At 38.3% G+C, this 17,035-nt stretch overlaps 1 protein-coding gene across 4 annotated transcripts in view; it reads left to right on the forward strand.

The window, feature by feature from the left end:
- The window catches only part of LOC106939538 (growth factor receptor-bound protein 10-like), a 56,068-nt gene extending 40,282 nt beyond the window's left edge, over positions 1 to 15,786 (forward strand). For 2 of the 4 annotated variants that reach the window (XM_015021956.1, XM_015021958.1), the window contains 11 exons: positions 1,525 to 1,640; positions 3,726 to 3,842; positions 5,327 to 5,464; positions 5,585 to 5,695; positions 7,450 to 7,548; positions 7,630 to 7,707; positions 9,105 to 9,221; positions 10,215 to 10,281; positions 10,373 to 10,460; positions 10,712 to 10,805; positions 11,789 to 15,786. In XM_015021956.1, the coding sequence (XP_014877442.1) occupies positions 1,525 to 1,640; positions 3,726 to 3,842; positions 5,327 to 5,464; positions 5,585 to 5,695; positions 7,450 to 7,548; positions 7,630 to 7,707; positions 9,105 to 9,221; positions 10,215 to 10,281; positions 10,373 to 10,460; positions 10,712 to 10,805; positions 11,789 to 11,935 (1,172 nt within the window). In that variant the 3' untranslated portion in view covers positions 11,936 to 15,786. The remainder of the gene's footprint in view (positions 1 to 1,524; positions 1,641 to 3,725; positions 3,843 to 5,326; positions 5,465 to 5,584; positions 5,696 to 7,449; positions 7,549 to 7,629; positions 7,708 to 9,104; positions 9,222 to 10,214; positions 10,282 to 10,372; positions 10,461 to 10,711; positions 10,806 to 11,788) is intronic. The other 2 variants (XM_015021957.1, XM_015021959.1) reach the window with 1 other exon arrangement.
- The last annotated feature ends 1,249 nt before the right edge of the window (positions 15,787 to 17,035 follow it).

Here is a 17,035-nt window from a genome sequence, read left to right on the forward strand (position 1 = left end):
TCCAAGATGGCCGCCCCAAATCTCGTCAACGACAATAGGCGAGAGCGGTCCATGAGGCGTCTACTCTTATATTATGTCTATGACAGAAACGAGCGGCTGGATGGCAACAAAAATATGTTTCGGCTTAACTGAAGAGCGGTTCCATGTAAACAGGGCCTTAGTCAAGAACTCCTCGATTAAATTGATTGTAAATTTACCCAAGAGGCACGCTTTTTACGACCTCTTGGGTCTTTATGGAAAATAATTTCTTGAAACCTTGCTGAAATATTTTCTCGAGGGTGGAAGAAATAAAAGTTAATTTTACAATACCCAGAGGCACAAATTAATTGCTATTTTTCATTGCTTGTTATATAATGCAACTTTAATTACTTTTACCTTTTTTCCCAATTCTAAAATGGCCAAAACCTGGGGTGTGTATTTAAGCACAGTGCACACATGATTCATCAAATTAACAATGGTGGAAGCAGTGCCAATAGTGCAATCTCAGCCTTCCAAGTTCACATGTATCATTTCAAAATGAAATTATCATAAAATGCACTATTGGAATATTAACATTGTTACAGCAAGTGTCTCTTCTGCTATCATACAATATAATCATTTCACTTCTTTCCATTCTCATTGGCTTTCAAACCTTTCCCTCCTTCCCACTTGACTAAAACTTGTAATTATATTTAATCTCCCTGGAACATTTTTGCTGCATTTTTATTAGTTGACAAAAAATGTCAAACAGTTTCATCTCAGCATTAGTCATTCTGGCTTTTTTGTTCAGTTCTTGGCAAAAACTGCCAAAGCCCTTTCGGCGATTAAATTAACACAATAACCATTAGCATTTGTGTGTTTTCCTGGGATTTTATATGATAGACCAAACAAAATGTGCCTGATTGTGAAGTGGGAGGGAAATTGATATATGGTTTTTAAATGAACATTTTAAGTTAATGTAGGGGTAAATTTGCTGAAGAAGAGATGCCAATAGACGAATAGAGGACACGGCAAATATGTGCAAGGTGTTCTGGCTAGATGGGGCCAAAATTAAACCTCCTGCTCCAATAACAGAATTGGCACTGCTTATAACTAAATACATATCTGGAACAAACTTACGGAAAATTGTGAAACAGTCGAAACACTGAGTTCCTTTTGGATTAAAAACCCACCTGCTTAGAGGTGCTTTTGTACCACAATAAATGAAACGCTAACCAACATTTTGATGTGTGATGACGACACTTGGAAACATTTTATATTTCAATAGTTGATTTTTGTGTTTTTATGATGTGAAGCACGTTGAACTGCCTTGTTGCTAAAATGCGCTATGCGAATAAAATTTGATTTGATTTCAATATAACGGCGCCAAACGGGGCAACATTATTTCCATCTACATATCTGACTAAAACGTTCCACATAATTCAACGTTTGAAGTTATAAGACCATATGAGTGTCGCTGCTACACGTGAAATAGATTTCAAAGACGAGGTTTTCCTCACCGATGCGTGACGCGGTGCTAACTCTGCCCATCTCTTGTTCTCACAGAGAGGTGTGTGGAGGACCACGAGCTGGTGGTTCAGGTGCAGGCCTCCATGAGCAGCGACAGCAAATTCCTCTTCAGGAAGAACTATGCCAAATATGAATTCTTCAGGAACCCACTCGTGAGTTTCTCGCATCCCTGATTTGACCTCTCTGTGACTGCTTGCTCTTAGCACGCAGCTCCTTTCTCACAAACACACACACACAGACAGCAGAGTCCCTCTAGTTATTATTTTTCCCCCCTTGGTAGTTTTGGGTACACACAGCTAAGGGATAATTATTTTGTTTTCACCTTAAATATAATAAGACGATCACGTTTTCACATTTTGTTTTTTCCTTGACTCAGTCTAGAGGAGCTGAATCTGCTCTGTGATCCTGTGTTTCAGCACACGCTGCTGCTATCATGTTACAAGCGCATTGATGACGATAAATCAATGCTCACATGTTTGGTGTAATGTTTCACCATCTTTAGGTCAGTATGTCAGGAGGCAAACAGTTAACTAGCAGTAAACATTTAGCCATCGTTTAGACACTGAGCTGGGGCAAAGATTCCCTCATGCTGCCCACAGACGGAGCATTTCTGTGGTTTATCCACTGCTGTGAAGATCCACATTAATCTTCTTTTACTTACTGTGAAAGTTCTGCTTTAAATTTGAAATGCTAATAATGTGACTTTTTTCATCTAAAGAGGAATAAATTTTTTGTTATTTTACTTAAAGCACTTATCAAGTTTTTATTCAACTTTTTAAAATGTATTAAACAATGAAGTCACTTAAAATATTTGGGATTGAATATTCAGGAAAGAAACAAAAGGGACGATATTTCTTAAACAAAACTTTCATTTTATGACTTAATTTGCTGCAATTCAACTTGGAGACAGAGCTAACTCAGTTTAATTTGACAAATCAAATTCATTTCATAATAAAATATATTAGAACAGCCAGGATGGGTTAGATTAATGGGATTTATTGATTATACAGATCTGGCTGGTTGTGTTTGGGAAATGGAACAAAGTTTTTAAGGAGGTTAACTTATGACTAAGATTGGGACTAGTTCTATTTTCTGGATTTTTTTTCCCACAATAAATACATTTTCATTACAGGTAAAGGCCATTTACCATCATTTGAAACCAGTCTCAAATGAAACCAGGCTGTATTTTTGTTGGGGTTTTTTGCATTTACTCATGCAATCTTTGTCTGATCCTAACACCATTTTGATCTGAAACATTTAATTGGGATGAAAAAAAAATTGCAAGTAAGCAAATATTTGGCCATTATCTGCAAATATAAGAAAAAAATAAGTAGCTATTGCAAATGTTTAGCTGGAAGCTTGGGAATATTAACAACACAGTGACTCTGAAACATGTTAGGTTCTCACTGGGTTTTTCTCCTGATGAACAAAACTACTCAACATATTAAAAGTAACTCTTTTAATATGTTGAGTATTAAAAGAGTTCATTTAGGAGGTAAGCTGGGTGGATATTTGCTGTAAAGAAGCAAAAGAATCAGAGTTATTGAATAAGATCCAGTAAATCAAAGCTGCACAGTGTTTGTTTGTTAGCTAGCGATGCAGCCTGAAATCATTAAAAAATGAGGAGAAACTTTAATAAGCTGGATAATGCCTGTTTGCACCTTTGCAAAATGATTTTCAAACTTTGTTTTTATATTTTTTGTTAGCTCGAGTATCGCAGCAGCTTGATATGCGGTCCTTTATGTCTCAGTAACCCGGTGCCAGCCAGCCAGGCCGTGTTAGCTGCCCTGCATGGCATCTGGTGATGCGAACTCAGCTGGGGGCTCTCTGCAGCTGTATAGAATGACATTACTGCCGGGATGATTTAGGTGTGTGTCAGAGCCAGCAGGTGATCTCAGCCCTGTGGTAATGAGCCCAGTAAAACAGCAGAGTGCTGGCTGCAGCCTGTCAATCACGCTAAGAGTGGCGCTGCTGGCTAAAGGGGATTACATCAGCGGGTGAGATCATACTGCATCTACTGCAAGGCTGGAGTGCCCTCTTTCACTTCCCACCACTTAGCGTTTGAGCCCTCATACCCATTACACACACACACACACACACACACACACACACACACACACACACACACACACTCGCATAGATCTATTCTGTAAAAAGAGATGCTGTCCTCTCTTAGCTCTTGCATGCTCTAAGTGGTTTCAGGTGACTGTGTCTTTCTTTGTCCCTTTCTATGACAGCCATTGTCAGCGTGTTGGTTTGTGTGCTTCTTTCCCATCCAGAACTTTTTTCCAGAGCATATGGTGGCTTTGTGTCATGAGTCTGACTGTTCGATCCCTCAGTCACAGCTCTTACAGGTGAGAAAGCTACCTGCTAAAAAGTTAAAAACTAATTTAACGTCCTAAAGATTCTCTGTAAATATCACTTGCATCTCATTGGATGCACAGATTGCTTTGCAAAAGTATTCGTAAGTTTTGAATGATTCTCCTTTTGCCACGTTTCAATCCCTAACTCTAAAGAAATGTATGTTATCTGTGGTTTTAAGTGTCAGACCAGCACAAGGAAATGCATATTTGTGAAGAAGTGGCCAATTTATGAACAAAAGTGATGCGTGTCTTTAAACGCTGTAAGAATCTGAAAAGTGTTTCACACATTTGTATTTGTGTTGCAAATGGCTGAAGCTCAAATTTGATAAAAAGCATCTGTGAGCATCTAATTTGAAGTCTTTCCATAAATTCGAAATTGAAATTAGGCCTGGACTTTGATTAGGCCATTTTATCAGACTGCAAAAACACAAAATTTAACAAAGTAATTCTGGTCAGGTTTCTAGTTCAAATATCTGAGTACACTTGAAATAAGACAAAACTAAATTACAAGTAACTATTCAGCAAGATGTAAGAGCTTGTTTTAGATCAATAATTCCTTAATACTGATGAAAAAGTTCTAAATATAAGTGAAATAATCTGCCTACCTAACTTATACCTAACTTGTAATGTGAGAAAAATGTCTTCTACAAGAAACCAGACCAAAAATACTTGGTACGATTTTGGGCTTTTGCGGTGCAAAAATATGCAAGCATACGATTAAATACGATTTGATCTCTGGATTTGTACTTGGGGTTGTTGACATTTGCCCCCAGTTTCAAGTCTTTTGCAGTTTCTAAATTTTAGTGCAAATATCTTGGCAAGGCTTGTAAAAAAATGTTCCTAAGTGAAACAATCTGCCAGTGGACCAAGTACTTTTTCATCAATATTAAGAAATGATTGATTTTAAACAAGCTACTACGTCTTGCTGAAAAGCCACTTGTAAGTTAGTTCTGTCTTATTTCAAGATAAAATTGAAAAGTTAAATTTTCATGTTAAATTTCATGGCTGGAAGCAAACACAACTTGTAACAAATTAGTTTCAACAAAAGCTTTCTTGTTGCCGCTCCTCCATTAAAGCCAGATTTGAGGAGTGCACAGCGAATGGACTGACTGTCGATGGAATCTCTCATGTAAAATATGAAAAGAGGAATAAACATATTTGAAAGACTGTAAACGAGAAAGTTAAATCCTAACAGCAAACCAGACAAAAGGCATTTCAAGCTAAAAACCTGTGGAAATGAATGTCACAATTATAGCAAAATTACTTCTGCTGTAGATCAGCAACACAAAAAGAGTATCAAGCTTGATGGGCATAGCTTTATGTTCTGCAAGTTGAAAAGTAAAATAAAAGTATAATGCATTGAGACAAAAATGGACAGGAGCGTTTTTGATTCTTTTTCTTCATTTAATCATGTACGTAGTCCATCCATACCGTTCTTGTTTGATGTAATTTTGCTTTTAATGTTTTATTTCTAGAATTTTCTGAACTCCAGCAGCTGTCCTGAGATCCAGGGCTACCTGTATGTGAAGGAGCCAGGAAGAAAGTCCTGGAAGAAGCTCTACATGTTCCTGCGACGCTCAGGCCTTTACTACTCAACTAAAGGAACATCCAAGGTGAGAAATATGTTGTTGTTGTTTTTTTTTGGGTTTTTTTAATCCTCAACTAATAAGATGGTGTACCAACTTTTTTTTTTTCCATTTATAATCTATAATCTGTTTTCTTTCTGCCCACAGGAACCCAGACATCTGCAGCTTCTCTCAGATCTGGAGGACAGTAACATTTACACCATCATCACTGGGAGGAAGCTTCACAACGCCCCTGCAGACTTCCAGTTCTGCATTAAGGTACAACCTGCGTGTTTCCTGTCATCCTAAGCGATTTCTCCCTGAGAGAACAGAGATTTGTGTCGTCTGGTTTAGCGATCTGAGCCATTTCTTCATCACTGAGACGTCCCAGTTTAGGGGCCAACTTGTGGCCTTTAATGCCACCTCTTCATAATAAGAGACTCTGCTCCCTCTTTGCTCGCAGGGTATCATGTGTGTATCTGTGTCAGAGGACACGAGGGTTAACGCCGCCCACCAGGGGGTTAAACACAGTCTCTGCTCCACGCGTTATCTGTGGTGGGTCACCTGCTGATCTGGGATAAGCCTAGTGGGATAAGCTCTGGATGGTAGAGCAAGTCGCCCCCCTCTAAACCTTTCAGCTCTCTTTTTACACTTGATGGGGGCTGGGGGATGCAAAGGTTGCATTAAAAGAGGAAATATTTCCATTTTTTCACCATTTGACTGAGTTTTTTTTGGTCATGGATAATGAAAAGCTATGAAAAGGCTGATGATGTGTAAATAAATACATCTTCAATCACAGTATAACACTTTGTAACCAAAATTCAGTGCAAGTACATTTATTTAGTTTGGACAAAAACTCAATTTTAAGTAATAGTTTTGTGCATTTCCCAAGTATCACCAAAGTGGCATGTTTTGTCACCAATAGATAATAAAAACAAAACACAAAAAGCAAAAGAAAACAATCCTGTTTGGTGGCTGTGTGTGTGTGGTTGGAAGATCTTGTTTCATTGGAAGCTTGGCCTGTCACAGTAACATTTACTGGACGATAAATTGTCCCAGTAATTATTGAGATAAACGATAATGTTGTTTTGAGGCCATTTTCAATTCATTTAATGATGATAACGGCAAAATAATGCAAGTTTGCTCTGTCTTCCAGATGCTGGATCTGGAAGACATCTTAAATGTCCAAAATAAAACGCAACAACCAAACGGAAATAAAAATCCCACACAATTGAAACCATAAATAAAAATAGACCATGAAGTCTCTGTAAACAAAATTACCCTTCCAAAAATATCCTTCATCAGAAAGAAAATGATCAGGCTCCTTTTAATTTATCCTGTGAACAACTGGGACAGGCTTATTAGAAGCTCATTTTGTTTTCAAAAGCCAAAATTTTCTGGTTGGGGGGGAAAAAAAATCCACAGAAACTCTCTGAAGTCCATTTTTCAGGTGATAAAGATGGACGATTTTCACCAACACCAACCACTAAATCCAACATGGTGGCCATGCATTTAAAAGAGCGATGCGACCTGCAGCAGTGCATGTTTTAGGCTGGATGAACATGCAGCGTTCACATTATTGGTTGATTTATGACAATTGACTTGTTTTACCTTTTAAATAATTGAAACCAGCTAAGATAAAACCAACAAGGTCTGAAACTAACAAGTTCAAACATGCACAAAACATAAAGTATCCTCTTTAATGAGCAGTTAATTTCACTGGTCATTTTTCAGGACTCGTTAAATATTGGTAATAAAACTATCAGTTGTTTAATCTGTGTTTTTTAAAGATACTGTGGGAAGCTTTTGAATTTTCCAGACTGATATATTTCATAACAGCTGCTGTCAAAATCCCTGTTCCCTCTGAAAACACGTTGTTCAAATCGAGATCATTAAAGCGCGACCCCGGTGTTATGAAACATAACAGTTTGAATACTTTTGTGAGCCGTGGAATCGGGGCTCGGCCGTGTTTGTGTTCCCAATGTGTTTCTCATTAATTTCAAACCCCGCTGTGTCCTCTGCTTGGTTGACAGCCCAATAAAGCCAGGAGTGACTGTAAGGAGCTCAAGATGTTGTGCGCCGAGGACGAACAGAGCAGGACGTGCTGGATGACCGCCTTCCGACTGCTCAAAGTAACGACGACTCTTTTATTTGTTTTGGACTCGAGTCCGCGGCTCTAACAGCTGACTCCGTCTCCTCTGCCATCTCCACAGTACGGGATTGTCCTGTACCAGAACTACAATGTGCCCCTGCAGAGGAAGGCTAACAACTCATCTTTCTCTGGGCCCGTGGTGAGCATCTCCTCTCTGCCGCCGCCGTCGTCCCATCACCGCCCAGCTGTCACGTTTCCCTGCTTAGCAAGAACCAGTTCACTGTGATCTTGGAAAAACAAAACCCTGGGCCACCGGAGCGAGTTGAGACATTTCTGGCCAAACATTTTGACACGTTGTGCTTGAGGGGCAGAGGAGTGAAGGCGTTAAGGAAACGTTTATTAAAATGTCACACAGTTTCTTCACTGAATTCAAAAAATATTGGCAGAGTTAGAAATGGAAATGAAAATAGAAATTTATTGTTTTGCAAAGAGGAAATTCAGGTGGAGCAACAGATATGGTTTTTAAACGATGTATAAAAAACAAGATTAACAATAATAATATTATACTTTACAAATAAGCTGATGAATTGAACTATTTTGTATCTTTTTGTTAGATAAGCCTGATGTGTCAAGTCAAAATTCACAAATAAAATAATAATAATATACTGTCCAAGGTTATAACAAAAACTGCTGTGCAGTTATTAGAAAGGGATTCTGCAGAAAACAGAAGTGCACCAACAGTGGAAATTGGTTAACAAAAATAAAAAGTTGTTCAAAAATTGTACAAAAATTTGTTTCTGATGGGAAATGAGACAAAAACCTATAAAAAGTATTGATTTAATGCAAAAGGTGCATCAGGAAGACGTTTGAAATATACAAAATAAATAAACAAAATAAAAACGGAAACAATGAATAAAATCAATGATTAAGTCTCTGTAAACAAAATTGTCCCTCAAAAACAAGATCAAAGCACCAGACTGAACTTTTATCATCCAGTTGTTTTAGTAGAAAGAGGAAAAACAATAAATTATGCGAACTGGAAATTATTGAGCTTGTTTTAATTTATTGTGTGATTAATTGATATATTGCTTATTACGACAAACATACTAGCAGTTTTTTACATGAAAACCCTATAAAAGTTTTAAAAAAAAGTCTGCAATTTAGTTTGATTCAGAGTTTCTAGAGCTTTATTTTGTCGGCACAAAATATAATTGAAACATATTTCATGTTGTCAGGAAAAAGCATTAGTTTCAGAATTAAATTTTTGTTCTTTTTCATAAAAAAAGAGGTATTTATTTGTTAGAAAAGCCTTTTCTCTCTGAGGTTCAAAGGGAACGTGGACGATTTAAGCCGTACGGTCAGAAATCCGGGCTTTTGCTTCTCTTCAGAGGAGCATTTGTGGATTGACTAAAGTGGGTCTGTGTGCAGACAGGATTTGTCATGCTTCAGTGACTGCGTCTGGCTTGTTTGACCTCTGACCCTTTTTTTTTTACGCGCGCCCCCCCACCCCCCACTCCAATCGCTACAACTCAACCCTGTTTCTCGTGTGTCCCTCCCCCCACGCCCTCCGCCTCTCTCCGCCTTTCCTCCCGACAGCGGAGCGTATCCGAGAACTCGCTGGTTGCCATGGACTTCTCGGGAAGAACCGGCCGCGTCATTGACAATCCCATCGAGGCCCAGAGCGCCGCCCTGGAGGAGGGACAAACTTGGAGGGTAAGCAGGTTTATAACCTAGAAAACGACAAAAGCCTGACATCTTCTAATTTTGCCTTAAGGTCAGTGTCTTGGGTTTACTCGTCGCGTCTTGTCTGGTATTCCTCCTCGCTCTCCTGAGGATTTCTTTGACACAGACAGGACTTTTTGTTCCGACAGTGATTAATATCGCTCTGCCTCAGTAATTCCTACACTTTGACTTTCTACACCAGGTAGTGCCTAGTCAGCCTTGGAGGAAAAGAAATACGTTTACATTGGTAGCATGATCAGAGCCAAATAAAACGACACTTGATGCATTTCTTATGAAATCCTGGATTTAAATGTTTGTTTCTAAAAATGTTCATCTGCAGGTTAAAATGAACATATGTAGTTGAAAGAAAATAAACATATATAATCTACCACTTCTCTCAAATTTCAATTTGCTGTAACATTCATATATCATTTAAATCTGCTCCGTTTGGTTATAAACTTTAAAACTAGAGATGCATCGTTATCGGTCCTGATAATGGAAAAAATTATAGATCTGGTATCTATGACAGATCTATTCACTCTAACTCTATGCTTTGTTCTCATCATGTTTTATTTATTTTACATTATAGTTAGAACTCCTCATTGCTCTTTCTGAACCATTTGAAAGGAGGTTTGTTGCAGGTTATTTTTGTCAGTTTCAGTTTCTTTACTATTTATTTCACATTGGCTATTAAGCCCCTGGTTGTACTGAACTGAACAGATAAAAGTTGTTTGTGAAGTTATTGTTGTATTTAAGTGGAGAGTTATCTAATAAGTTTGTAATAAGGTACATTTATGTCTGGGTTTATAAAAAGAAAAGTTTTGCATTAACTCAGCTCTGTTTTTCGGTATCGGCCGATACTGAACTTCAGATGTCTGTATCGGAGAGTCCAGTTTATTAGATAATGTATATGTAAAAACCCAAAGACTAATTCCTCCTTTAGTTACGTACTTAATGTGATCTGATTTTTCTTCTTACTTTCAGAAAAGAACCCACCGTATGAATGTCCTGGGCAGCCCCAGCCCCCTGCACCCATCCTCTATGAACACAGGTACTCCCACTGAAACCACTAACACCAGTCTGCCTGACGGCCTTCCTCCACCACCCTTTACAGTCACACACATTTCTGTTTCTCCTCCCAGTCATCCACAGGACACAGGTGTGGTTCCACGGTCGTATTATGAGAGAGGAAGCCCACAAAATGATTATACAACAAGGCCAAGTAGATGGGTGAGTTCACAGACGTTTTATGAAATTTACCAAAAAGGGGACAAAAAAATAAGCAAAGAAATATTTTATTTTCCCACTGCTGTCATGAAAAGCATTGAAGACTCTTAGACTTGGCAGCATCACTTTTGACAAAAACAAAACAAAAACAAACGGTTTTTTCATCAAGCATTTCTCAGTGTCTAAATCCTATTTTACTTAAAACTTAAGTATCTGTCAGCTTTTATTTTTTCTTTTGTCCACTTTCCTGTCAGGTTGTTCCTGCTGCGGGACAGTCAGAGTAATCCCAAGGCATTCGTGCTCACCTTGTGCCACCACCAGAAGATCAAGCACTTCCAGATCCTACCGGTCAGTGAAGCAGAGCAACAAACTCTTGATAAAAAATGCAGCATAGCTGCTCGTATATGTCCGCCAGGTGTTTTATATTGTTGCAAATCAATTAAATTACAGAAGATGAAAAAGAATTCAGGTTGTAGAAAAAAAAAAACAGGATTTCAAAAAAAAAAATTATTACTTTATTATTTAACGTTTTTCCCCGTTTTAACTCTTCTTACTGCATAAGCTGATAATAGATATCCAATTTTGACACACTGGTTTTGGCATTAGTATGAGTCGGTTTTTCAGCGTTACCAAAATTGACACACATTCTTTCGCTTCACACGAGTCACATGACCAACAACAGGACGTTACCACTGGCGCAAACCACGAAGAAGATGACAACAGGAAGTAGTTGGAGGATGATATTTTTTAACGACTTATTGCGTGAACAAACTTATTCACGTAATTTTAATTGTATATCTTTTTCAATTGAACAACAGCAGTTGTGAAATTGTGTTTCTTTGTCATTAGTGGAATATTGACAGAGTTTCAGGCACATTTGTAACGGAAACGCAGCTTTAGGTGCAACATTTAAATGAGCAACCCGATGGCATAAAAAAAGAACAGATCTGACCAACTGGTAACCAATTAGGATTGATGAAGTCTTAAAATGTCTCCACCACTTCTAATCATGACCATTTTTTTCTGCTGTATTAGCTAAAGTACCTAAGTAGTTGTAATAGTTGTTTTAAAATATATAATCTCATATTGTTTTTTGTTTTTTAGTCTAGAGTAAAGATTTGACCTAAAAAAACAACAAACAAACATTCATGAGAAAGATTCAAACTCCTTTTCCTCAAGCTAAAAAAAGTTTTTGGTTTTTATCATTTCAAAAATAAATTTTAAAGACGTTCACATTCTAAGTTTGTTGCTTGCATGAATAAACAGCTCAAAGCTCCGGCAGGTGGAGACATTTTAATCTGACATGCGGTGGCTGTGCTCCTGCCCTGCAGGTGGAGGAGGACGGCCAGGTTTTCTTCAGCCTCGACGACGGCGCCACCAAGTTCACGGACCTGATCCACCTGGTGGAGTTCTACCAGCTCAACAGAGGAGTGCTGCCCTGCAAGCTCAAACACCCCTGCACCGCTGTGGCCTTGTGACACTTCACCCACCTGACACAGCTCTCCCCCCACTTTTTTTGCACATCAGAAGATTTCCCCCCATTGCCTGCTCCCTCACCGACTAGGCGGGGTTGAGGAGAAAGAGAGAGAGAGAGAAAGCAGAAGGCCACGGGGCTTTTGGGAGCGCACTCGGCTCCGGCACCTGGTTTGTGGTGTTTTTCTCCGCCTTACCGCCGTTCGGACTGTGGCGTCACGGCGATAGATAGATAGCTTTGTCTGGCTCCAGCGACGTTAATTTTTTTTATTTGTTTTCCCTGGAGGGTCCGGTAGGTTCGTCAAACGCCAAAAAAAGTTGTGAAAACGCAAGACCACTAAAGCGACACGTTTTACAGCAGGAGTGTTTGAGGGTCTTTCGAATGGATCTCCCTCCCAAACCCCCTTCTCCTCCCCTCCAGGCCGGATAAGCTGTGGCGCCCGCAGGGAGCGCCACCCTCTGACTTCCTCACTGATTATCAGGGATGGACGGGAACCTCGCTGGCTCTGACTGAAATCGGATCCAGGAGTTTCTCAACCTGTGCAGTCCAGTCTGGATAAGCTGACACCCCCGTCCCTCTCTCCTCATCACATTAGCGGGTTGGAAGTGACGTATCCACAAACCCCCCTCCAACTCCACACACTTTGGTGCAACCCCCAATCCTGTCGCCTCCACAGAAGCTCAAACAGTTGGAACAGACTGATGGACGGACGGAGGGAAGAAGCGGCCGAAGGCGAAGACGAGAAGAGCAGCGGCGATGGCGAGGGTTTGCTTAAAAGAAAAAAAAGACAGAGGAATGTTTAATCAGGAAGGCCGTAACAAGCCTCTCTTGTAGAGTTAATTACTTGATGTCATTTAATGCTGTTTTTTATTCATGTCAATTCAATGCAGAACTAGTTTTGCACTCCTGGGCGGACAGGCAGCAGCTCTCTGGCTAAAGCGAAGCCGCCTCCTTTTTCTCCTCCGCTCTGTTTCTGCAAAAGGGGCGCGCATGTGAATCTCCGCCCGCGGCGGACGGTGGCGGCGGCAGCGTGTGAGGCGGAGATCCAGCTGATTATGCAGCTCCCATCAGAGAGGTTTAGGAGCGTCTAAAAACCTCTGGTGTGGCTCGCATCATCATCACCATCATCATCATCATCATCAACACCACCGCAATTTAATGAATGTGCTCCTGAACCAGCTGCAGCTCCTCAAGACTCTGAGGAAGAGGAGGAGGAATACTAATTTTATAGACTTCTGAAAAGTGTCCCGCCCCCCAAACTTCTACCGTTTCTTTGTTGTTGTTGTTGTTTTGTTTTTTTTTTTTTAATCAAAAGGGTTATATTTGTCGGTGAATCTGTTTCGGAATGTTTTCCTGAGTCTAATCCGAGTTCAGTGCTTGCACATTTTGAATCATTCTGATTGTGGTTGGAGCTGTCCCGTTCGGATCCTGACCACTGTTCCCTCCTACAAAGCAACAAAAGCACTCTCGTAACTTTTTTTTTCTTTTTTTTTTTTTTGTTTGACTTTAAATATGGAATTTGAACAAATGACTTGAAATGTGAACCCGGTCGTCCGTCGACTGAGCTTCACTTGCCTTAAGTGAAAATGATGAGCCATGCGTATGAAATTGAAGAAGCGATCTTAAAATGCACATACAGTGAGATGTTTGCGGTTTGAAGGCGGTGGAAGGACATCTGGAGTGACTATGTGAACCAGTATGTTGAGGGATAGTGCTAGATTTTGGGAAATTATCTTTTTTTTTTCTTTCTTTTTCTTTTTTTTGCCACTTTTAGAGCTGTATGCTAAATATGGAGTTTTTTTTTTTATTTGCGCTTGTAAATTTATTAAAAATAATTTGAGATTTTAGTTGAACAAAAGCTTGAATTTTACTCTGAGATTATAAACTGATATTTAAGTTACACATTAATGAAAAAGCACGTTTTTTGTTTTGTTTTTTAAAAATATAAATTAGGATTTTTTTTTTTTCTAGAACTACATTTCTGGGTGCTTGTGCTGTCTTGATTGTCAAAATTATTATTATTTTGTCCTGAATTTTTACCCACATCCCCCCTGTTTGTTTTTTCATTTAGGAAAGATCACATTTACCATACAGGCAACAATCTTGTCTTAAGTCTTGAACTTTAGGCCACAAATTTATAGGTTTGTAGATTTTAAAATAAATTACGTCAAACTAACAGCACCCACATGACAATGGGGATGTTTACATGCACTGCAATATTTCTATTAAACCAGATTAGAAATTTTCCTGACTGAAGGCTGACATGTTGGGTATTTTCCAAAATTGCCAAAAATGTCATAAATGAATAAGTCAGTAAGTTATTTTACTCTATGAATATATCCCATAGCATTCAAATTATTAAATACATAAGGTATTTATGTAAAATTAGTTAAAATCTGTTTTAAAATAGTTATCTAAATATTTATTAAGATTTCTCATGGTTTACTTGTTGCGGGACACTTAAAAAACCCTTAATGTTATTTTTTTTGTGATTGGTTTATTTGCACAAACTTGAAACCAGTCATCTTCTTGAGAGCAATGTTAGCCCTACCCACTTATTTTGATGGGTAAGGCTCCCGTTGAAAACGAATTAAAATGAGCTGCTGTCCTTCAAATGAATTGATAATAGTGAAAAATAATGCAGGAAACGTATTCTAATTACATTACAGTTCTGATGTTAAATTATAGATTTTATAAATTGTTTTTGTGCTTTTCATGTATTTGTTAAAGATAGTAACATATTTAAGTAACCATCTTAATGATTTTTTTTTAATGAAATTTGGGCTCTTTTGGACTTCCCTAATAAACAGCCTTTCCCATCACCTTACTTCATACAAGTGAGAAAACAGCTACAATAAAACCACTTGCCTGGATTTTTTCACATCTACAGTTTGAGTAACAAAAAGTTATAACAAATGGGATCCTGACCGAGGTCATTATGTTCTCCCATCTTTAAACGTGAGGACTTTAAATGGTAGCGCTGAGGTAACTGAACAAAACTAAGTAGGATTGTCATGAAAATGTGGAAAAAAGTCTGCCAGATGTTGGGTATGATGGAGGATCTGTGATGCTGTGGGCCTGCTCCTTTTCAATATCAACCCTGAATTACCTGAAAGCTTTTCAATAAAAAAAAAACCCAAATGATTCACCAAAATAAAAATAAAAAACTTTTCCAGCAGTTATCTTATTCTCCAAACATACATGTTCTAGAAAACCTGATGAGCTAAAGAAGGAGGATCTAGATCAGCTGTATGAAAAGAAATCCATCCATCAGTAAAAGTGTTATACAAAATATTAATTTTTAGGATTTGGAGAGAACTGTGTGTGTTACTCAAACACTGGAATTGTCCATATTATAAAGTACAGATTTGAAAGATTGCTGTGCATGTAAATTTTAACCTTAACATGTTTTAAAACAGAATCCAACTCTTTGTAAACCTCCTTGGTTGCAAAAATGTCACATTATCCAGATTTAGCAGAGATCCGAAGAGGATTTTTTTTGTTCTTCAAAACATTGTTTCAGGTTCCACAAATTCAAAGACTAAAGCCTTTTATGTTGTTGAAATTGTTCATACGTTTATGTTGGAATTTCTGAAAAATCACTGTCAAAAAGAGTTTAATTTCCCCCTTTAATTATATAGAAATACATGAAAGTTTTTTGTTGGTTTAGCAGAAATGCCAAATGTGGCAGTTTTCATCATTTATATGTAAAAATAAGACGAGGGGAGTTTGGATGAGGTTCTTGCCTGGTTCAGGTTTTCTACAAAACATTTTCATTATTTTCTGAGCAAACCGTCCGCAGGCTGAACGCATCGGAGGATCGGACAGTCAAAACAATAACACTAGACGTCATAAAAAAAAAACAACCCCAAAATAACCAAACTCAAATAAAACCGGTGCAAATTACTCAGAGAAAGACGAGACTATCATAATTAAATGTAGCAAGCTTCTGTAGTTTCATAGAAGTTCACTTTAAATTACTTTTTTTTTTGCTTTATACTATCTACACAATTTATGGAAGACACTGAAAAAGACACTATGGGAAGTTGCTAAGAAAGGCGTGGCTAAGGGCAACACGTGAAGCGAATCCGTAAACCTTGTGTTTGTGTAATTCATCTCAGATATCACAGAACAAAAGTTTCCAGTGACAGATTTTATCAGACAGCTTCCATAATTGTGACTGTTTTTTTAGTTGTTTTTTTTTAATTCGAGGAGGTAAAACACACGTTCCTGCTCCGCCTCCCAAAAGAAAACTATAGCGTGTGTGTGTGTGTGTGTGTGTGCATGTGTGTGTGTGAGGACACCTTGCCAAAAGTGAATAGATGCTGGTTTTTGTCCACAACCCACCAGTCGGCCAAACTCTGGTTGAGTAGCTCTGTGCTCCACTGGTCAGGCCTTCCCACATCCTGCTCCACCCATCTATGTCCAGCCAGTAAGCTATCATTTCATAAACATGTAGAAAAAATTTTCTGTTTGGCATAATTGAATGTCAAATCATTTACTTTCCTCTTTTAATACAAATGTTGGAGGAGCACTGCTTGTCAGATGGCTGAGCTCAAGTGGAAATAAAGATTCAGAGCAGGCAGGAGTTTATATGGAAGTACAGTACTGGCAAAAGTATTCACATTTTGAAATGTGCTATCACAAATGTTTTATTTGGGTATTTTTGGAAACTAAGTGCATTACAGATCTGAACTTTAATTGGGACATTGTAACATAGGAATATCCTTTGGTCTAAACAAAACTCTGTTTCCTTGGCCAAAATTGTGAGCTCAAAAGTAACGAGCCACAAAATATATAATTTGCACCAAACGTGTTGTATTTTTTATTTTTTTTTACTTTCTCATCAATAGACTAAGTATGAACTATTTTAATTAAACAATAAATTTGTTTTTGAATCCAGTTTGCCTATTATTTTGGGTTCATTTGAGGGAACAAAAACTAAAAAACTATTCTTGGCAACAAAAATGGTATTGAGGTCAGTCTTCATTTGGAAAAACTTACTGTATTTAACCAAGTTCTAATACGGCAATTAAAAGTAGATTAGGTGTACTTTGGACTAACAGTTGATGAATAAATGTGGTTTTAGTTACCAAGACGATAG

This window comes from Poecilia latipinna, unplaced genomic scaffold (genome assembly GCF_001443285.1).
Source record: "Poecilia latipinna isolate Pla-1442-1.1 unplaced genomic scaffold, P_latipinna-1.0 Scaffold2902, whole genome shotgun sequence".
In the NCBI taxonomy this organism is placed as follows: domain Eukaryota; kingdom Metazoa; phylum Chordata; class Actinopteri; order Cyprinodontiformes; family Poeciliidae; genus Poecilia; species Poecilia latipinna.